Source organism: Amblyomma maculatum, chromosome 8 (assembly GCF_055883805.1).
Source record: "Amblyomma maculatum isolate TAMU_Amacu chromosome 8, ASM5588380v1, whole genome shotgun sequence".
Classification (NCBI taxonomy): Eukaryota; Metazoa; Arthropoda; class Arachnida; order Ixodida; family Ixodidae; genus Amblyomma; species Amblyomma maculatum.
The window spans coordinates 94,806,405-94,828,854 of NC_139351.1; the positions used below are offsets into that span (position 1 = coordinate 94,806,405).

General features: G+C 42.2%; 4 protein-coding genes across 6 annotated transcripts in view; 2 read left to right on the plus strand and 2 right to left on the minus strand.

Annotated features, from left to right (window-relative positions):
* Positions 1–10,385, minus strand: part of LOC146181857 (uncharacterized) — a 145,731-nt gene extending 135,346 nt beyond the window's left edge. The window contains exon 1 of the mRNA XM_084576865.1: positions 10,211–10,385. The gene's annotated coding sequence lies outside the window, so the exon portion shown is untranslated. The remainder of the gene's footprint in view (positions 1–10,210) is intronic.
* A 761-nt stretch (positions 10,386–11,146) lies between these two features.
* LOC146181860 (uncharacterized) lies at positions 11,147–12,779 on the plus strand. The gene is made up of 2 exons (XM_084575853.1): positions 11,147–11,439; positions 12,217–12,779. Exons 1-2 carry the CDS (start codon positions 11,220–11,222, stop codon positions 12,777–12,779), a joined length of 783 nt encoding a protein of 260 aa, XP_084431979.1. The 5' UTR covers positions 11,147–11,219.
* Positions 12,780–20,470: 7,691 nt separating this feature from the next.
* On the minus strand, positions 20,471–21,081 carry LOC146181861 (uncharacterized). The gene is made up of 2 exons (XM_084576877.1): positions 20,868–21,081; positions 20,471–20,781 (listed from the first exon to the last, which is right to left on the minus strand). The coding sequence occupies exons 1-2, from the start codon at positions 21,078–21,080 to the stop codon at positions 20,605–20,607; spliced, it is 390 nt and encodes a 129-aa protein (XP_084433003.1). The 5' UTR covers position 21,081; the 3' UTR covers positions 20,471–20,604.
* Positions 21,082–21,502: 421 nt separating this feature from the next.
* Positions 21,503–22,450, plus strand: part of LOC146181862 (uncharacterized) — a 35,741-nt gene continuing 34,793 nt past the window's right edge. The window contains exon 1 of one of the 3 annotated variants that reach the window (XM_084576872.1): positions 21,503–21,579. Coding sequence is in view for 2 of the 3 variants with exons in the window: in XM_084576871.1 (XP_084432997.1) it covers positions 21,664–21,733 (70 nt within the window). In the remaining variant the exon portion in view is untranslated. The other 2 variants (XM_084576871.1, XM_084576870.1) reach the window with 2 other exon arrangements.

A 22,450-nucleotide genomic window follows, 5' to 3' on the forward strand; every position in this document is an offset into this window, starting at 1 on the left:
CTCCTAAAAATTTTTGTTTGTCTTAAAAATCTAATTGGCCCATCCAGAAATGTGGTAATGTGCAGCACACTTTGACCTTGGTCATTTCCCTATTTCATGGCACCACATACCGAGACTTTCTGGCTTTGGCTGCCGATCACTTGAGGAAACAACTTTTGCCCTCATTAAATAATATGCTTATATTACAGGCTATGAAAATCAAGCCACTGAGTTTGTGTACACGTTGCCACAAGCTGATCTGAAAGGTTCTCCCACTAGCAAGTTTATTCCGGGTCTTGCCAGCATTCATTCCGATGCCTGCAAAATGAAAGAGAAAATATCCATAAACGCCAGAAACACCAGTTCTGCAAGCAACAGCATGCATTCGTTTTGTGTGCGGATCACAACACAGCAGCACATTGAACTTGAAAGCCAGAGAAGAAATATGCAACGGAAGGCTACGCATACAAATTGCAAACCTAGAAAGATTGACAGGTGAATTTTAAGAACGTAATTTGTAGAGGACCCAAAGGAGGAAATAACAATTGAACTTGTAAGTTTAACGCAAAAAGAAAAAAGGATAAAAGTATGATGAGGTCATTATTTTTTTAAATTCATTTTTAACCAGGAAGGTCTTTGACACGTGTACTACTATAAGGGTATACCAATTAAAAGGTGGAAAAGAAACAAGGTATGGAAGCCAGCTGTATAGCAAGACACTGTCACTATTGGATTAAATTGTACAGTTTTGCATTTTCAGGCATCGCAAGGCCGCCTATACTTCATTCACTTGAGCAAGTCCCAACTCCCTCGAACTTCGTTTCCATAAAGGACCACAGAAGGAGTTCAGCCCCGGTGGAGTTGTCACCGTGTCATATGGCTAAGAACTGGCTTCTCAGAGACGCCGTTGGGGTCCCATTAGGTGCTGTCCAGTTTGTGTATGCATATAAAATAATCAGGTTAAAAACATGAAAAATAATTTTGAGCTGCTTTCTTTTCAACAGTTTCAATTAAATTTAAAATATAAATGCATTCTTCATTCATGTAAAAGGAATGTGCTTTTACTTTTTCTAGCATTGCAGGTTTGTCCGTTCTGCTGGCCACAATGAGCTTGCAAAATTCTTGTGTACATGCTTGGATATTTGCGTGTTTCCTTTTTTTCATGCTTTGAGTTGTGCTACAGTATTAAAATTAGTCATAAACGCAAAACTAATGCATATGTGTTTTTTTTTAATCCTGCACTGGAGCTCATGGGGAACCAGAGTACTCCCTTTACCTGCTCGAGGGAGATGATCGGAACTCCTTACGCTAGGAACTTCCTTAATCTTCCTTTTCTGAAGGACTGCCGTGTGACACGGCACTTATCTCCATTGGGATAAAGACTGCATTGGTTGAAGGGAGTTAAAAAAGTTCAGCCGTGCCCGAGTGACGGCAGTATTACGCACCCATTCTTGAAGCCTCCATTCTTTGATCAAACCTAATCTGCTAACTGACAGCGTTGTTCCCTGTAGTCAGTCACTACAGGTATGCACATGATTAAGTAACCTTTTCTACCACTTACATATCTGCAAAAAAGCAATAAAAAAAATTTCACTAGTGACAGTTCCACTGGTGCAGTCAGCATACAAGCTTTTAAACATGAATTTCAATTTGCATCTTGGTCCACTGGTTCCACTGCTTCATTTCAAATAGTGTTCTAAATGGCAATATATATTTTTTTTTACTAGGAAACCTGTATGTATGAATGCATGTTGCGTCAATTACCTATGCTTCATACTGATAAAATACCTTCTGACTGCACCAGAATGCTACATGACCAAACTAATTATTCACTTAATCCACAATTAATTCATAAAGTACTGCAATCCAGGAGAGAAAAGTACGGTCAAAACAAGCGCCAAAAAGGTCCTACACATTAAAACAAAACAAGGAAAGGAAACTTCAAACCGTACTTGTAACATGCTGAAATGTGTCCTGTGACACCACACAATACTGCACTGCACATGAACGACAAAGTACTACGAGAGAAAGCCAATGACATTGCACTTTCTCTTGGTGTCAAAAATTTTCAAGCGTCCAAAGGGTGGCTGCATCAATTTAAAGAAAGGCATGGGCTTGATTACAAAGCAGTTTGCGGAGAAGGCAAAAAAGTGGACGAGACGGTAGTTAGCGAATGGACTGACTTGCTGCCAGCACTAACTTAGGGTTATGCACCACACGACATTTTCAATGCCGATGAGGCAGGCGTGCTGTTAACCTGCAACCATGCAAGCGCTTGCGTGAGAAAAGAACAGCCTGTCAGGGTGACCAGAAGAGTAAAAAAAAAAAGAGTGTCTATAATTTGCTGTTGCAACGCCGACGGTTCCCAAAAAAATGACGCTGACAATTATCGGCAAGGGTAAGCAACCGAGATGCTTTTGAATATCTGGACATTTGCTTTGTGTGCACAAAGCTAATAAGAAAGCCTGTATGACTGCAAATTTTTTTTCGAGTTTTTGATCGGCTTAAATCGGAAAATGGCACCGAAGAATAGAAAAATCTTGTTGTTCGTCGACCAGTGCTCCGCCCACCCCAGGCAAGTGACATTAAGCAATGCCGCTCTCATGTTCTTTGCTACGGACACTACGAGCAAACTGCAGCCACTGAACCCCGAAGTAACCCGGAACAAAAAAACATAATCCCCCCCCCCTCTTCGCTCCTTCAGGGCCTTCAGCAGTGTGGGTGAAGAGACATTGCTGCAGTGGCTGCACTGACGCCGCTTCTCTTCTGAGATGAACCGGAATAGCTCCTGTAGCACAGCTGTCTGTAGGGGATGTTCTGCATCGTGAACATCCCATAGGAGCCATGCTCTGCTTTTCATGCATGATGGCCATGCCTGAAATTATGAAATCAAGAATATTGTCACTAAAATGGTGTAGTCCCTTTGTCACAGCTCAGCATATATAATGGCCAATGTTAATGAAATATACGAAGCAATATTATACAACCACTAAACAGCACATAATTGCCCAACCCACTTGATCAATCTCAAAATGAATAAGTTTTGAAATCAGACTTCGCACACAATGGCACCGTTTTTTTACTGATCTTTAACGAAGCAATGGAGATGAGTTCACAAAGTGAAAGCCAATATCAGTGCACAATAACTGCATGATCACCATATCTACTTATACACATTCAAGGATATTACTTCTCTTTCAGTTATACCTGTCGAACATTGGTTCGTCATGTATACTAAAACAAGCCCCTCACCTCTCCATCCTTGCGTGCTGAAAAGTTCGGTCACAAGAAAAGTTATACACTTAGACCTGTAACAAATCGCCATGCACTGGAGTGCTTAGTATTAATAGGATAGACTTAAAGGCCCCGTTGTGGAGAAAATCCGGTGTTGTCGGAGTTGTGAAAAAAATGCGGACATGGCTCTGGCAGGTGAAATGGCCCCATATTAACATGTTGATAGGTTGAGTAATTCCAAGGGACCTTGTGAAATGTAAGGGCTTCTCCTTTGAGATGGGAATTGAACTCCCAGGGAGACTGGGATTCCGGTACTCCTATGCCCCTACTCGCTCCACACAGCCATGGAGGCCAGGCCTAGTGAGGAAACAGTATGGCTTGTCTCACTAAATACATATGACAAAGTTAAGCCATCACCAGTTTTTCTGTTTTCATATAAAAGTTTCTGTACATCATTTCAGCACATCACATCTTCAATGAAAAGACTGAACTTGAAACTATGTGCACCTCTTCCTTCTGTCAGATATCGCATTCGCTGGACAGCAGTCTCTGTCGCTCTTGAATCGTGCAGTCTGCGTCCTTTCGGACACCATCTCCATGGTGCATTGTGATGGCTTCGACACCACCTTGAGGGCACAAGTGGAGGGCTTGATGGCCATAAGCATGTTGCACTGAGTGGCTGCATTCTTTGTTCCCACAGAAGAAAATTTCACACCATTATATGGATGACTTTAAGGAGAACGAGGAACAAGAGCTCAGAACAGAAAGGACTTTGCGTACACCACATTATAACCGACACTTACGGGTGCCAGCATCATGAGCGAAATTTGGCCTATCCGAGTAGGAGACCTTGAGTTTACACACTCAACATTCTGGCCAAAAGTCAAATGACCCACAATGGCCGCTTTAGGAAAATAAATGGTGCATGAGGGTCACTGACCTATAAGACACGGCAATTATTCAGTAAATGATAAAAACACGCCGGGAGTCCCTTTGTTGAACACTGCAACAACAAAAAAAAAAAAGGTCCACAGCTGCTGCTGTGCCTTTCCAACCTTCGTGATCTGGCCAGCAAGCCTCATTACTGCCAATTGTCATTTACATTTTCAGTTCCATGCCTGATACTTACAAAAACGACTTGAGTGAATAGGCCTACAAAATCAATGAAACATGAAGATAATAAGCAGAAAAACACAAACCAACAAAATGGCTCCCTTAAAGAAAAGCCGAAACACTTTTTCGAGACCTTCATGAGATACATGCATTAGGATATGTAAACTTGTAAATTAAGCTCACAAAGTGGTTTTGCGCTACCGTTTAAAGATATCACGCGATCAAGTGTCAAATTCACGACGATCTTCAGGCTTCTTATCATAGCACCACGGCGATGCAGAAAAACTTAACGATGACCTCATTATTGATGACATTTTAACCCTCTCATGCATACGGGCCTCATATGAGGACACTTACTTATCCGACTATAAAATTCCTTCACTCGCTCGGAGCGCATCACTGCCGCATGGAGTCCTCAGGTGAGGACATATGAAGTTTCCTAACATGTTTCATAGATGGCACTAGCTGTCCATGTTTCTTCAAACGCCAGGCTCTGAGGGGGAGTAGGCTTGTTTGAGGTTTCTGAATCTTCCTAAGAAACAACAATTAATTCATTGACAGGCAATAGCTCTTTTCGACTATAAAAATTATCTGCGCCAAGTATAACTCTTGAAAATTGTCAGCGAGATTTGTTGCCATTTGTTTCTCGATTTTGACTTGTATACGAAGAAGAGAACATGTGTCCTCAAGTGGGAACATCATGCATTGAAGGTGTAGCCTCACCTAGAGCACCACCCAAAAACCTTACCTGCAGAATGCCAGGCCTGGGCATTCTGCAGGCGGATGATGTCATCAGACTGTCCGAGGGACTTCAAGGAAAAATCATAAACTTTATGTCGATAACTTCTTCACATTAATGGCCCTCGTCAGGAAACTGAGAGAGGATGGCATAATGTTTGTCGGGACATGCCGAGCAAACCGTCTGCAAGGAGCAGAAAAAAAGCTAAAGTCCTTGAAGGAGCTCAAAGCGCTCGGAAGGGAAAGCACATCCATTTGCACATAAGTGGACAACATCACGGTGACAAGGTGGCTGGATAACTCGCTTGTTCACGTTGTTTCAAGCTATGCAGGATAGGACCCTGAAGGCACTACAAAAAGATTCAACAGGAAAGAGAGAAAAGTAATCGATGTCACCAGGCCATACTCCGTGGAAGTATACAACAAACACATGGGACGTGTCGACCTCATGGATTCTTTGATTGCAAGGTACAGACATGACGTGCGGAACAAAAGGGGCTACTTGAGAATGTTCTTCCATCTACTAAATGTGGCAGTTGTGAACGCCTGGATTGTATGGAGGTGGGACAAAGGCACGGACCAATATATGGACCAACTTGAGTTCCGTAGTCACGTTGCCAAGGCGCTCATATTCCGCGGTGAAGTAGCGCAGAGCTCGAAGCGACGAGGCCGCCCATCCAACGATCCTCCTCCACCATCACTAAAGAAGAGGGTGCTTCGTCATGTGTCACTGGAAAAAAGGTTGGACGGCGGGCAGCATTTCCCAAAGAAGAGCATAATGAAGTAAGCCAGCCGCTGTCGAATTCTTGCCTGCCGTAGCAAGACAAGGTACCTCTACGGTCGCTGCAACGTCCCTCAATGTCCAGAGTGCTTTGAGTCTTTCCACAGCGCATAAGCAGAGTATGCAAGACCCATCGTCATCCTTTCAATGTGATTTGTTGCCTCTTTCAGTGTTCTGGTATGAAAGCTCTATATTTTTGAGACTGTCGCTACTTTGTTGCGTACTTAAGCCAATTACCTAGACCACCTTACGGCATGTTGTCCTCATATGGGGACACAGCAAAAATATAATAAGGATGTTGTTGCTTACTTGAAATAAATTATTTTTGTGATCTTTGTGGAATATAGTAACACTTTTAGGCGATAAATAATTTTTTTACACACTGAGTTTAATTTATGCACGAGAGGGCTAAATTTCAACTGCTTACGTTCCCAATTCCTTCCATGAGTCACCCTGTATAGCCAAGCAATGCCTTAGTTGATGTTTCTTTTCTTCCTCAGGGCAAGCTTTTATGCGCTGTAAATGCATCAGGCATATACATGATGTCATCATCGACGTCCCTACTCGTCACCATGTGCTGCAGGGAAGCCTGAATGATGAACATTTCACTCAGTGGTTATGTCATCAATTTAATTTCTAGCGCAAAATGACTTGCTATGATTAAGCATCAGCCTTCACAGATTTGACTCCTTCAATACAGTCGAATTTAGAAACTGCTTCAACTGCTTTTTACGAGATTACAAGGATAACAAATGCAGAGAATAATGTTGCCCACAAAGAATGAAGAACAAGCAGTAACTATAGTAAGTCAAAATAGATTAATTGAACCCCCCCCCCTCCCCCCCGGCTAAAAAAAAAAGCAAGAAAAGAATGCAGAACAACCAACACACTCGCTGAATGACCGAGAGTTATCATATGACAAGGTCAGGAAACAGACAAAAATAAAACCACGTGTATGTTCAATAGCCCAAAAGTCTGCAGAATAACAGCCCAATACAACCCTTTACTGCACCAATAACATTTTTTTTTTAACTATGTGGTTGCAACTATTCTGCAAAATATTGTCAAGTATCATATGATATATTGATATGATACTAGAATAACTTCTTGAAAAAGAAAGCATTTTCTGAAGATTCAGAGAGACTATCTAAAAAAATTTGACTGTAGCACTTGGGACCCATCTACAACTGTAGTATAACTTAGTGGCTTGAAACAGTACAACTGCTCGAACGAGTGCTGAAGGGCGGCAGACAACGCATTCGTTTCACTATATGCAAAGGGTCAACAGTCTGCCTGAGTAGCCTTCAAAACGTTGCAGGGCGCAATATGGTGCAATGTTATTGCATGATTATCTTAAGGAGCCCTCTTATTTTTTAGTTATCCTGTACAGGTCAATTTCTTCCACCTTTCAACTCTCCCAGCATGATCTTGTAATGGGCTGGTACAGATAGTTCGTTTTCTTGTAGCACCAGGCTTTTACCTGGAATTTTTAAAATTTTCTTTATCTTTACGTTTCTTTCCTTTGTCCCACGAGGATTGCCGTGCTTTTTTCTTCCTCCTACAAACTGGAGATTGTCATTGTTTTCCTTTGCAGTCAGTACACTGTAGAGTGAACCCTAGCAAGCTTTCACTGTTGCTAAAAAAGGAGGTTGAATGAGTGCAGGACCCCACTTTTGTTTCTTCCGCACATGTTAACATAATTTACATTAGAATGCGCAATATGAACTTGAAAAAGTATGTAAAGTTGTCCGAGTGCAGTGAATTTATTTGTTGCTACTAAATTTATGAAACATGACAAAGCAACAAAATTTAACCTAACTGCATGCTGTATCATACCTGATACACGAAAAAATGCCCTTCTCAGACTGTAACCTAAAGGGACAAAAGTTTCCGTAATGACCTAACAATCTATTCAAAGCGCTGCTTCCAGACAGAATGAAGAAAATATTTCCTCAACTTGTCGGGTTTCTGCAAGAAACAAAGAATACTACCTAACATTACGAATCAATAAATGATTGTGTAGATTCAGTTAGTGCTCACATGAATTCCTGACAGTACTACATACTGTGTGCCTTTCCACTCACTGCTCCTTCACATACATCTCGACGGTTACATAACCAACTTAGTCTTACGAGAGTATTCAATTCTTCTGCGCTGTCTCGGGCCATATCATTTTGGAATGATCTTACTGGCTCTATCGTTTCTATAGCTAACCGCAACACATTTCGTGACTCGTTCAACCATTACTTACCATGACACTATTATCAAAATTAGACGTGGCTATTTCTGGAGACGCCTGCTTCTGGGAAAGAGAGCAATGGTTAGCCTTAACCACCTAGTAAAGAGCAGAGACATTAGTCTGCCAACCAAGATCCGTATAACTCGTGCTATGGTCTTTCCAGTTGCGATGTATGGATACGAGAGTTGGACTGTGAAAAAGGCTGACCACCGAAGAATTGACGCATTTGAATTGTGGTGCTGGCGAAGACTCTTGAGAGTTCCTTGGACTGCCAGAAGATCAAATCAGTCGATATTGTCGACCATAAACCCTGACTGCTCATTGGAGGGTCAAATTCTAAAGTTAAAGCTCAGCTACTTTGGTCATCTGATGAGAAGAGAGGAGTCGCTGGAGAAAGATTTGATGTTGGGAAAGGTTGAGGGTCGCCGGAGAAGGGGTAGGCAGCGAACGCGATGGTTAGATGGCATTCTCGAGGCATTGCAGATGAAGCTATGTGATGTTAAGAAGATAGTGAGAGACCGGAAAGCGTGGCGTGACATGGTTCATAGGGTCACGAAGAGTCGGACACGACTGAACGACTCAACTGAACTGATCCCTGATTCTGTTCAAGTCTCATGCCATTCTTTTTTCCTTTTTCTGATGCTTGTGCAGTTTGCAATTCTAATTTACATTTCTTCGCTGTGTTTTATAACACATTTTTTAGGTTATATTTTACGGTTACTTTTTTGTTCCTGTGCTGCATTGTCGCATGCTAAGTTTTCGTATTTTACACTGTATTTTTGGGTTGGTTTTGAGCTGTTATTTCATTCATTGTCGCTGTGCTTCATTGCTGCCTGATATTCATGTTTATTTTTATTCTGTGTTAATAAGTATGCATTTGTCGCTCCCCTTACCCTATGCTCCTGATTGGGGCCTGTAAGGTACTTTGAGTAAATAAATAAATAAACAAACAAAATAACTAAGATATTTTTTTACAGTTCAGAGCAATTTAGCACAATGGAAATGCAATATACCATATATGTACTATCTGGTAAGGGATTAAACGACTTGCACAGAAAGTATCCAATGACTATACATTGAAGGATGAAAATAATAATAAAAAAATAATTTTATTTTGGTCTGTACCCCCCCCCTTTTTTCTGGCTTCATCAACCTCAGTCCTCATGTCGCTTCGCGCTATACATTGAATTTATTTTTTTTTATTCTCGACAAACTCCCTCCCTACTTCTACTCTGCATATCATGAACACGAATGTTGCATTGCAGCTTCTTCGTTTTGCAGGCGCCGCCATATTGACCAAACACAATGCACAGCACATGCAAAGCCACACCGAAGTAACGCCGATGAAACTCACGTTTAAATCAAAACTTGCAGGAACGGGACTAGACTGAGTGTGGCCGAATTCAATTTCAGCCACGAAAGCTCATCCGACGCTTCCTTCGACTTACAATTTTTGAAAATAACTTATCACAGCAACTTTAAACCACAAGCAGAATAATATCATGCACAGCGCAGTACGTGAATCTGCTGTTTCGCTTTCTGCACATTGGATGGTAGGGTTGTGGAAAAGTGAATATGGCGTTACTTGAGGCTTCTACTCAGTTTTGCTCCGAGTCCGAGCTTTCCAGTATGAGTAGTTGTAAAATAAACAGGCAAAAAGAAATATGGTTGAGGCACGCGCAGATTTAGGTAACTCTGGGTAACCAAAATGCAGTTGTAATTCTCGATAATATTTCGCGCTAAAAGAGGAATTAGCGATGAAAGCTGATTTACGACTGCGTCAGCAAGAATGCACACAGAACACAGAAACCAACTTAATTTTCAGCGAAATCAGAACCGCACTTGCTAGCCCTCACGCGAGAAACCATTGAGAATGACAGTCTTTCAAACAAGGGCAGCTTTGCCCATGACAAATTAACCTAAATGCGTGGCTAGACATTCGAAAAGCTCTGCTACAAACAGTCAGCGCGAACGGATCTGGAACCCGCCAAGCCAAGTGCCGATATATCTCGCGATGTGGCATACTGCGACTTCACATGCATTGCGGCTTCCAAAGTCATATCTAGCTGCAGCACAAGCGCAAACGAGAAAGTGAAATGTCAAGATAGTCAAATGCCGCTTCTCACCAACTGTAAAAATAACGACGTTACCTAGAGCTTGGAGGAAGGAAACAACTCTTAGAGGTACTAAAGAAAACCTGAACTTGCCCGCAACATTGCGCTAACACAGTTTATGTATTAGTAGTATTAGCAGTATTAGCTATTAGCTTTACGGCCCGCAATGGAGGTCGCCATCGCTAATGCATACCGCGATGCAGCGATGCAGCTTTTAGAGAGTTCACTGGAAGTGCGAATCATTGCATGATCATTGCCCAACCTACCATGCAAAATATAACAACAGCAGCGCGCGCGCGCGCGCGCGCGCACGCACACACACACACACACACACACACACACACACACACACACACACACACACACACACACACACACACACACACACACACACACACACACACACACACACACACACACACACACACACACACACACACACACACACACACACACACACACACACACACACACACACACACACACACACACACACACACACACACACACACACACACACACACACACACACACACACACACACACACACACACACACACACACACACACACACACACACACACACACACACACACACACACACACACACACACACACACACACACACACACACACACACACACACACACACACACACACACACACACACACACACACACACACACACACACACACACACACACACACACACACACACACACACACACACACACACACACACACACACACACACACACACACACACACACACACACACACACACACACACACACACACACACACACACACACACACACACACACACACACACACACACACACACACACACACACACACACACACACGCACGCACGCACGCACGCCCTGTACACGCACACGCACCGATCTCGCTTCCTAGCGAGTAAGTATCGCAGCGGCCCCTAGCGTCGGGACAAGTAGTTACCGCGCAAGCTTCCGGCACTTCCGGTTCGCTTTTCTGACCGTTTCCCGCGCTTTCGCGATGGCTGCGTCGTCTGCTTCGATCTTAATCATTTTCCTGTCCCTTCACCAACTTTATTTTATGACGACCTTGGTGTCGTGGATAAGTGTGTATAACATCCTTATATCTGTCGTGATGTTTCGGCACCGGGCTCGTTGTCAACATATACGAACCATCACGTCGCATAGCCGAGCCTCACTCACCGCCGGTTGGTCCGACCATGAAGTCGCCGTTTTGCATGGTTAGTAACCATTTTTCTATGTCTGTTTTTAATCTTCGTGTGCAGAGACTGTTATAGAGCGGTTTATGCGGTGTGCCGAAAGGATCAAGCTACATATGTTCACCAATACTGGTAGCTATGCGTTTGAGCAGTAGGAGCAGACAAAAAAAAAAAAAAAAAAAAAAAAATCTCCTGTATTTTACTTACTACTATTTAACAGTGCTATGCGGTGGACTAACGATCAGAGCGTTCGCATCGCAATCTCGAGGTCCTGTGTTTATCTCAGTACCGCCAATTTCACACAGTTTCTTTTCTCTTTAACGAATTCACAAGGTTTTGCTCGGCTTGGTGCTCGGCTTTTCTCGGGTGAAATTCCTGGAAAGAGGTCTTTGGTCGCCTCAGCTGTACCTTAATCTATGCGTGAGGGACCAAAACCTTGCAAACATTTCTCGGTGGCACGTCGAACCCCGCGCGTACGCGCAAGGCGGACATATGCCGGGCTTCGCCTTGCATCAGCGAATATCGCGTTTTTATTTTATGGCGCTTCGTCACACGCATTCAGTATATATTACTGCTCTTTGACAAATGCTTCTATTATACTCAAAATGAAGCAATATTCTTCTCCTGATCAGTACCTTCTGTGGCATGGCGACATAACTAGGCGTACTGCTCTAGCAACACTTTGGACCACTAATTTAGGATTATGACTGTGATGCCGCGCACTAAAGTCCGTTTTCAGCATATTTGGAAAAGGGTAGTAAAAACTGTGCTAAACTGGTAACACCATGCATCTTTCAGGACTGGAAACGATGTCACCATCACCAAAACGCCGAGCATGGACCAAAAAAAGGAGCAGTGATTGGTGGGATAACATTGTATGCAATAACTTTGATGACAGTGAATGGAAGCAAAATTTCAGAATGTCAAGGGCAAATTTTTGTGAATTGGTTGCCGCCCTTGCTCCATTCATGTCTCCGGAGAGTAATTTTGTTCGAGAGCCAGTGCCTGTTGACAAGCGGATTGCCATTGCCCTGTACAAACTGGCTAGCTGCTGCGAGTACAGGGTAGTGGCAAACCAGTTTGGAGTCCACGAAAGCACTGTACAAAAATTCGTATATCTTTTCTGCAGCACTGTAAAAAGGCATCTCGCCAAACAATACATCTACATGCCTACAAGCGAAGAGGCTGCAGTAATATCTAGAAATTTTAGCGAAAAGTGCCACATCCCACAGATATGTGGTGCCATCGATGGCACCCACATACCAATCACTGCTCCTAAAAAAGGCTACAGAGATTTTATCAATCGTAAAATGTGGGCGTCATACAACATGCAGGCAGTTGTGGACGACCGTGGCATGTAAGTGCATTTCTTCATTCATTACTGGGAGTAAAAGCTTGCTTGCTGGTAGCACACAATTAATATTGACTCAAAGCTTGTGGAAAATATCAAATCATGCTGGTTTTGCTTTGTGCAATTGGTACTCTTCCAAGCTAGGTATTTAGCGGTCATGTTGATGTACAAAAAGAGCCACAGTGAATTTTCAAACAAAACATTGTTTGATAGCAACCCTCACAAAGTATGATTATTGTGATTAACTATAATGATAACGAATGTATCGTATTTCATTTAAACTTTGGGACATCCATTACTGACAGTGTTTCCTTTAAAAACTGCGAATTCTGCAGATTTCCTGCATTGCTCCGCTGGTCAACTAGTTTTATACCCGTTTTTTTTTTTTTTTTTATTGAAATAGCAAAAATCTTGATAAATGTGTATTTATAATTTGCACTTAGGTCAAGTAAAGCACAAACAGATGTAGAAAGGAGCTTGTATGGCTTGCCGTTTGCATCATCTGTCTTAGCTCTATGACTATTAAGTGTATATAATAGCAACTACCTCAATACTTCTTTGGAACATGTGCAATTACATGGAAGGTTGCAGTACAGTGAGGTTGACAGTATTAGTCTCCATCGAACACAGCTAAAAGAAAAAAAAAAAAAAACAACTGCACCAATGTGTGCGCATCATGATGCTGATATATTGTAAGACCACTGGAAATATGCCACTGATACCACCAAATTTATCAAATGCAACCTAGCATTGTTTTGAAAGGAATAATAGCATTAAAAAGACACCTGGAAAGTCAAGAAAGACACAGGACTCCTGGCTTTGTCTTTTTTGTGCCATTCTACCTTTCAAAAGCTATGCACCATCTTGCGCGTGTACTAGTTCTGTTAAATTAGAATAGTTTGGAGACTGTTTTCTTTTTTCAGGACGTTTCTCAACTTCTTCCTTTTGTGACATTACTTTGCATGCTAGTTTTGCTTTCCTGTTGTGCCACTGACAGTGATACGAACTGAATATTTTGACTTTGCAGCAGTGCTCCATCACCTAATAAGATGGTGCAAATGATAGCCTTCAACAGCGTCTTTGCCTCTAATTGTACCCTATTTTTGTGACCTCGGGTTTCACTGCATTTCATGCCTTGCGCCAGGCAGCGCTCATGACTCCACGGCGCTTAAAATGGCAAAACTCTACAAGAGCAGTGATCAACTGATGCCAAAGGGCAACCGTCTCTTTGAGGGGAAACTTCTTCCCTTCATGCTTCTTGCCGACCCTGCATACCCGTCCTTGCCCTGGATCTTGAAAGGCTATACAGGCAGGCTGTCAAAAGAAGCGGAGTCTTTCAATGTGTACCACAGCGCTGGCAGGAATGTTGTGGAACAGGCATTTGGGAGGTTAAAGGGGCGTTGGCGTGTTTTGCTAAAGCGCACAGACATAAGTTACAAGTTTGTGCCTACCATTGCCCTCACAGCTTGTGTGCTACACAACTTTTGTGAACAGCACTCAGAGTCGTATGAAGAGTCCTGGGGTGCCATTGTTTCGTCAACTGAAACAGAAGATTTCCCACAGCCCGTCAGCAGGCCTTATGCAAACACACAGCAATCAGAAATAAGGGACTGCCTTAGCAACTACCTCGCTCGAAATTTCCCGATTCGCACCAGCAGCCTTTCTTGAACTTTCTTGAATTCCAAGAAAATCGTTTTTTGTGTGTGTGTGTGCGTGTGCAAAAGGCTGGAATGATGAGCACAACAAGAAAGGGTAGGTGTGAGCTACCAATTAGATTTGCATGCTGCCTAATACCTCAAGGCACGACTTGTATGCTTTAATGCTCAGGCATCACACAGGGTATGCCTTGCAAACTCCACTCGGCAGTTAGCACCTGCTCTGTGTCAGTGTTTTATCATCTTTTGCACTAAAAGCCATTTTTCTTTTTGTAACATGCAATACATCACCTATCTCATATTAAAGTGTTATTACCTTTTTGAGGCAGAACAACTTACTAATAGTGCCAGCATTTTTTTATGTATCTTGAAGAGCCCTGTCATGCATGCATTCAACAAGGAATACATAATCCAGCAAATTTTCAAATGGAAGTTTTCTTCTTTATTGAAATTTATCTCAATAACCACATACAGAACTTTGAATGGGGTTTCGAGAAAATAAAAAAAGGAAACAGCCAGGCAAAATCAACACATCACATCACAGTTGTGCACCAGTCTGGTTAGGCAATAAAAAGAAGCATGCATAAATATAGTTCACTAAAGAGACACCAACCAAAAAGAAGGTGTCATAAAATGCAAGATCATATAAACAGTCAATGTCAACAAATTAGGAACTGAGATGTTGAAAGCAACTTGGTCTTGGGTACTAATAAGACATAACATCAGGTACTAATAAGACATCACAAATGAGTGTCATGAAGACTAAATATGAAGCAAGGAATGATATAAAGACCACAATATAATTACCAGAAAATATGTACGTCAGTATGCTAATTCGAAATGTAATGGTAGGTGGAAATGAAATGGGCAGGTTAGAACTCACTCTTTAGTCGGGAACGATACTGAGAAAACACAATAAGTACAATGAAAAATATGTAGGACACTATGAGGCAGTTTCTGGAAGTAGGTTAACTGTAGGGTTGAAAATAAATGAAACTGGCTTTTATCTCGTTAATGTGTAACAAATTTAAATTCTGACTATATTGCACTTGTTATATTTATATTGCACATCATTGCCACCTTTGCCAAAAGTAACTGAGCAGCTATGTTTGATGCCGAAAGAAGCTCGAGGATGGGGGGGCCGCGCTCAAATTTAAATTCTGACCATATTGCACTTCAGTTCTGTATATTTATATTGCACATCATGGTCTCATCTTTGACAAACGCAACTGAGCAGCTGCGTTTCCCGCTAAAACAAGTTCTAAGCCAAGTAGCCATTTGCTGCGCTCCCCAGCGCTGGTCCTTGATCCCTTGCTACAAGTGTAACCTGGCTGACTTAGGCCTTCACTCTTGCTCTCCTTCTTTATACAAGAAAGCAAATAGCAAGTGTGATGTGCAATTTCTTGCCTTTGAAGCTGAGCAAGGACAAAAGCTTACATGAGACAGTTTACAGTTTTAACCGGAAGGTAAAGCAAAAGTCAGTGCTGGGGACTGCAGCGCTGCTGCTCAACCTTGAGCTTGGCCTAGCAGATTCAGCTGTTCAGTTATTTCAGTTATTTCAGTTCAGCTGTTCAGTTCAGTCAAGAATGTGATAATGTGATGCATCTCATTCTTAAGTGTTTTTGGTGTGTTGGCTGGTCGTGGCATTAGAAGTTGGTGTATGATTTGTTTGTTGTTGGTGCTGTGTTGTAACGTTCTGAAAATGTTGTGGTGATACAAAATGTGGGAAGCTGGGTGGATGTTGCAGTGCTGTTGCTAATAGTGTTGCCTGTTGTGAAAAAAACTGTGCCATTAAGGCTTGCGTACCCTGTAGAAAGGTGTTGGACACACCTTGCAGCAGATCTTGAGTGTGTGCTTTTTCAACTTCCAGCAGTTCTTTCTGCCTCTGAAACTGCAGATCAGCCTGGCTTGTCAAAAACTGTTGATTTCTGTGCTGCATGCTCTGCAGAACCTTTTCGAATTTGGCCTCTGCCGTGCGGCGTCGCTTCTGCGGAGGCGATCTGCTTGAGGTACTCGCTACAAAAAAAGAAAAATATTTACATATGGTGAAGCATTGCTCAAAAGTAAAGAATGGCAGTGCAAAAAAAAAGGCAGGTCTTCTGAAATCCCAGAATTTTACTTTTCATACTCGCTATGCTATACTTTAACCATGTGCAGTAAATTGACGAGGAATAATAATAATAATATTAATAATAATAATAATAATAATAATAATAGTGTTTTATTTACACCCAATGTGCACATAGGATGTGGGAGCACAGCAGAAAAAGTTGTCGTAATGACAACTTGACAAGACTTTCCAGAAAGCTGTGGTTTTGGATGACAGAAGACATGGTGTAGAAAGGCACTAGAATTGACAATGTTGCCTTTTTTGCTATGTCGCCTGTTCACTGGTAATACTTCGTGCATGGCAATGTAAGGTGTGGAAAGGCACACACAGCTTTACACATGGTAAATATAACCAGTAAACACAGATTTGTATTAGGGTTAAAAAAAAGAGAGACTGTAGGCACATACTCACCCTTTACTCTCAGAATATCTAGTGGCAAAAAAAGTTAGACAGTTTAATGAGAGAATTAAAGTTACCAAAATATCAAAGTGTAATATTTATGGTTTATTTCTGGCCTCTTCAGCAATAGGTATATAAAATATTTTTCTTCAAACATTGGCAGCAGTGAATTTCAGTTTTAACTGCCTGAACATTCCTGGCAGTACAAGACTACAGTATTTTACAAACAGCCACACCTAAAACAGCAAATAATATCAGTTTATACTGACACCATTTGCTGATAGCACAGGTATATAATAGTTTTATGCTGTGTCTGAATGTCTGCCTGTCTTGAATAAAACTTGTTTGCTACACTCATTCTCTTATTAATGCTGTAATATAGCTGAGCATCAGCAACGTCACCAGACGTTCAGGGCTCAGAACAGTGGCCACTACAGTGGCCAGTTCAATGGATGCAGTGGTGGTAGAGCATCCGCCTCATGTGCAGGAGAGCATCCGCCTCGTGTGCAGGAGGCCCATGGTTTAAATCCCAGTGCCAACAGGATTCTCCACCGGAAAGAAATAAAGAATGAGTGTTGAGAGAATTGAAAATCAAGGTGAGCAATACTGCATGACGACAGAAAAAGGGCTATCGGAAAAGGTACTGGGCAAGTTGACGCACACCTCTTCAATGCTATTAACTGCATGTTTAAAAGCAGTATTCTGTGCACTTGAGCAAAGTAGAGTTCTGGGCTAGTTGGTAAGACATGATTACTTGTCTGTTCCACGCTAAGCCTCCCAGTAATCTGTGCATTTCACTGGGAAGAGCTAGAGATAAAAATTTACAGTTGACTTCTGAACCCTTCGGATTTGCTCAAGAAGCTGCACTGCTAAATGTCTCGCGAAGAGCTCTAGGACAGGACTGAGGACTTAAACATGCAAAGCTTAATCGTGAGGCTACAATTCAACATGAAGAAAACTTCAGCTATATCATGCACCTTGGCAAGGAAAGAGGAGTGAATAATAAGCAGCAGAGTACTGAAAACTGTGAGAGCATTAAGTCTGTCTTGGGCAAAATATGACTGCAGAGTTGAATCATGACTTAATATTCCATAAAGGGAAGGCAGGAAAGCATATAGTAGCTGTGGAATGATATGGTGTTTGGGCTTCATATCCCAAAGCAAAAAATGTGCGCCGACAGATGCCATAGCAGAAGGTTCTGGATTAATTTGAATCACCTGAGGTTCTTTAAGGATGCACAGTGGGCTAAAATGAGGAAACAATTCGATTCCTGTTTTCTTACGATACCAAATCCAAGAACCTTCCTGAACGACATTCAATGTCTCACATGGTTTCCTGCCCATTTATTACTCAGAACAGCCTCGTTTTCATAGTGAATTCCTTCAGAGCTTGCATCCACTTGCATTTTTGCACAGAAAAGCTGTTTGGCCACGGTATTTTGATATGTTGCCTACCAACAGCAATGCTTGTAAGGTGCCATTCTAAAAATGACAATTGCTGTGTGGAAAAGTAACAAAATGACGAATAGGCTGTTCGTGCAGAATGCACAAATAAATCCAAACCATACAGCCTGCTCACCAGCAAGTAGCGCAGCCAAAGCCTTTGGAAAAAGTCTCTACAAGTAGTACCGAAATAGCTACCAGTCACTTAAGCATGTCTATGAATGTACACCAAAAAACGCCTTCTTTACAGTGCACCTGTCTGAATAACCTTCAGAGATGCAATGCTCACATTGACTTAAGGCAGCATGGCGCAAAGTAAACTGCTTCAATATACCTCAAGGCTTCTCAAGGCACCATGGGTATCAGCATATGCTATGTAGTGGCATGGTTCTGTGATGTGGTCCATCGTTGATAATACTTCATAGCAGGAGATGTGCAGACCAGATCAAAAACCAGCCTCAGCACAATCAAAGAATAATATTGTGCCTTAATGGTATAGGGCTTTGCAATAATTACTATAAGGAACCATAAAGCAAAGACAATATTATAATTCTGATCTCTTCAGAGATTCACAAGCAGTCACAGAGGTTGAAGCAGCAGTTGTACAAACCTGGCCTAAACAGGTGCTAGGAGCACTTGTTAAAGAATAAACATGGCTTCCTGACCACTGACACTGTAGCCTCATCTACAGCGTCCTAGACTGTGCGGCAAAAACAGGGTTGCCGCATTAGGTCCATTTTGGCAATAAAGCGTACCCCACCATCTTCAAGGTGGTCCAATGGTCTTAGCAGTGCAGCTGGGCAGCTGCTTCATCCAGTCAGTGACAGGTATGTTAAAGGATTAATACCTTGAGAGATCAAGGCTATGTGTGTGCCAAGGGGGCGAATTAGGCACCAATCACATCACATTAAAGCTGTCACAAACCTGTCGGCCCCCGCTCTTATTGGTGTACTTGCCAAAACCAACCAACAGGAGCACGGTTAATTAATCGTTTTGCGTTTTTTTTTTTTTTTTTTTATGTGATCGGTGCGTAATTTATTCCCAGGTAGACAATTCTGCCCCCTTACCCTTCTCATGCAGCTGACCTATGATATAACATTCAGTTTGCCAATGCTTACGTTCGCTATGCTCCTGAAGGCCATCAGCTCCATCCTCCTCATTTCTGGCCTCGCTGTCACTGATGTCTGCAAAACAAAAGAACAAAATTTATTTCACTGTTTGCAGGCCTCCCAAAGGGCTCAGCTTGCACAACTTACAATCTAAGGGTTGTAAGATGCCTTTCAAACCTCAATTGTCTTTTTTTTTCACAACTAGCAAGGTATGTTCCTAGTAAACTTACTCACCTTACTACGCCATACCCTCCAAACATTCATTACTCATGTCTTGCTTTGAAAGTCACTCAATGACACCTTTCTGCACATTCCAAATCACCAGCAGTTGCTATGCTACTTTCTTAGTTTCCAAGTTTCAGCCCCATGAGTGTGACTAGTAAGAAATATAAACTTTCCTTTTTTAGACATAAGTTTTTCAACACTGTCTACATATATTTGAAGTACATAAGTGTATTTTTCCAGTACTCAGCTATGGGACCAAACCCCAGAGAATAACTAGATGCAGGGAATAAAACTGAGCACAGCAAAGTGGGCTATTTGTTAAAGAAGAAATTGAAGTAGTGACGTTAAGACAAAAAGACAAGCGCCAAAATAAATTTTTAAGAGTATTTTATTATGAGCTGTGCTGCAGAATGTAATTGAAATGAACTTGATACAGTTTCTCGCTGCTGTGGCGTACTTCAATACAAACATTCACATCATCTGAGAGAAAAGAAAATCATGACGGAGCAAGGTGCAGAGCACAAGTAGTACATTATTATTATTATTATTATTATTATTATTATTATTATTATTATTATTATTATTATTATTATTCCGGCTGAGACAATTATAAACCTTAATGTCATGGAAGTGTTCAGGTTGGTAACTTCTGTCTGTCAAGTAGTAGCATGGTAAAAAAAAAAAATCAGTCGACACCACCGCATATGCGCCCTCCATTTGTCAAGCATTGTTAAAAGCATGCTTTGGGCACTCAACACACTGCCGCTAGAAACGTAAATATTACAAATGCGAAAACGAACGACTGAACTTCGTCATAACAACGCTGCGATGTGCGACTTCGGCACTATTGACATGCTACACGGCATCGAAAGATAAAAGCGTAAGAACACATGCGTCAAGAAGTATACTTGCCCAGCTGCGAGTTGTCCCCGTGGTCTCCGTCGTCTTCGACGGACTCAACGCCGTATATTCGTGCTTGCACCATCGGCCTGTGGCTCAGGAGCGTGCTCATGTGCCCATACCATTTCCGCGTAGATGGTGCTGCGCCACTTCTCTCTTGCTCGAGACGCTCCTGTTGCGAAATTATAATGTGCTACTGCAACATCATATCATTCGGTAATGAGATCGCAATTCGATTGAGGACTTGTGTATACTCACGGCCGTGAATCTCTTTTTCAAGTTTTTCCACAGGTTCCTCAGCTGTTGCCACGTCCAAAAAAATCCGAGGCTTGCCATTTCCGCTTCTAACACCTTGAAGACGGTCTGGTTGCGCTGTCTTTTACTGTCTAGCGCTTCGCTAACATTTCTCTCGTTGATAAGAGCGAGAAACGACTCTATTTCATTATCGGTCCAAGATGCACGCGAACTCATAGCGGTCGCCATTTTAGATTGCTGATCACATGACCGGAAGTTTTGTATCCCAGAGTTGCCCATAACTCGACGCTTGGCTCGACAGCGTCTACATGCTTTCACCAGAATCAAACGACGCCTTGAGAACTGGATAAGGCTGACTAGATAAATGGTGTTGGTGGCGTTGCGCCACGGCGGGACAGACTCCGTCACAGTAAGGAATTGACTTGGCTAGGTCTTTTATGGTCCACCTGGTAAAAAAGGGAAGCCTCATTACCAGTCCAATCCAATCTAAGCGGGTCAAGCGAGTTAACCTACCCCCTGCAGGCGAGTTAACTCGACTCGCTTCGCCGCCTATTTTACTCGACCCGACCGCGTATACATGAACCCGACAACTGGTTTTTTACTCGACAGCCTTACTCGACCCGACTCTGTCGAGTCCATGTATACAGATCACTGTAGTTGACATCAAGAAGAAAGCTGCATTCACTGTAGAAGAAAGAAGAAAGCAGAGTTCACTGTACGTAGTTACTGTAATGAACTCAGGGTTGACATCACTGTTGTTGGCAGGAAGAACAAAGCTGCATCGCGGTATGCATTAGCAATGGCGACCACCGCTGTTCTTTGTATTAATTCTATGGTTATGTCCCTGGAGGGCAACAATTTTCGAGCAGGTGAGTTTATAGCAAGTTAGCTGAGGCATTTGACAATGTATTCTTGACAGTTTCTCATTTGCGCTTGTGCTGCAGGTATGACTTTGGAAAGCACAATCCATGCGCATTCGCGGTATGCCACTCGCGAGATATATCGGCACTTGGCTTGTCGGGTTCTCCGTTCGTGCTTACTATTTGTAGCAAAGCTTTTCGAATGTCTAGCCACGCGTGTATATAAATTTGCCATGGACAAAGCTGACCTTGTATACAAAGGTAAGCTAACTAATTTTTTTGAAAAAATTGCCATTCGTAATAGTTCCTCGCATGCATCCGACAGCAAGCAAGTGCAACAGTTGTTACGGTTCTCATTTTGCCCGCGCTCAGCCACTGAAAATTAAGTGGGCTTCTGTGTTCTATGTTTACGGTCTTGCTGACACGGTCGTAAATAAGCTTTCCATCGCTTATTTTTGTTTTAGCGCGAAATCTAATCGAGAATTTACATGGTACTGACAGTAACTATTGTTTTGTATTTAAACCATTGCAACTGGGATCACTGATATGAGCGTTGAACAGTGTTCAAATGCTTTCTGTTACCCCGAGTGCCTAAATCTACGCGTGCCTCAACCATCATCTTTATTTTTCCCTCTTTATTTTACAACTAATACCGGAAAGCTTTTATACAGAGCAAAACTGCACAAACGCAGAGTCCTTTCTGTTCTGAGCTCTCATACCTCATTC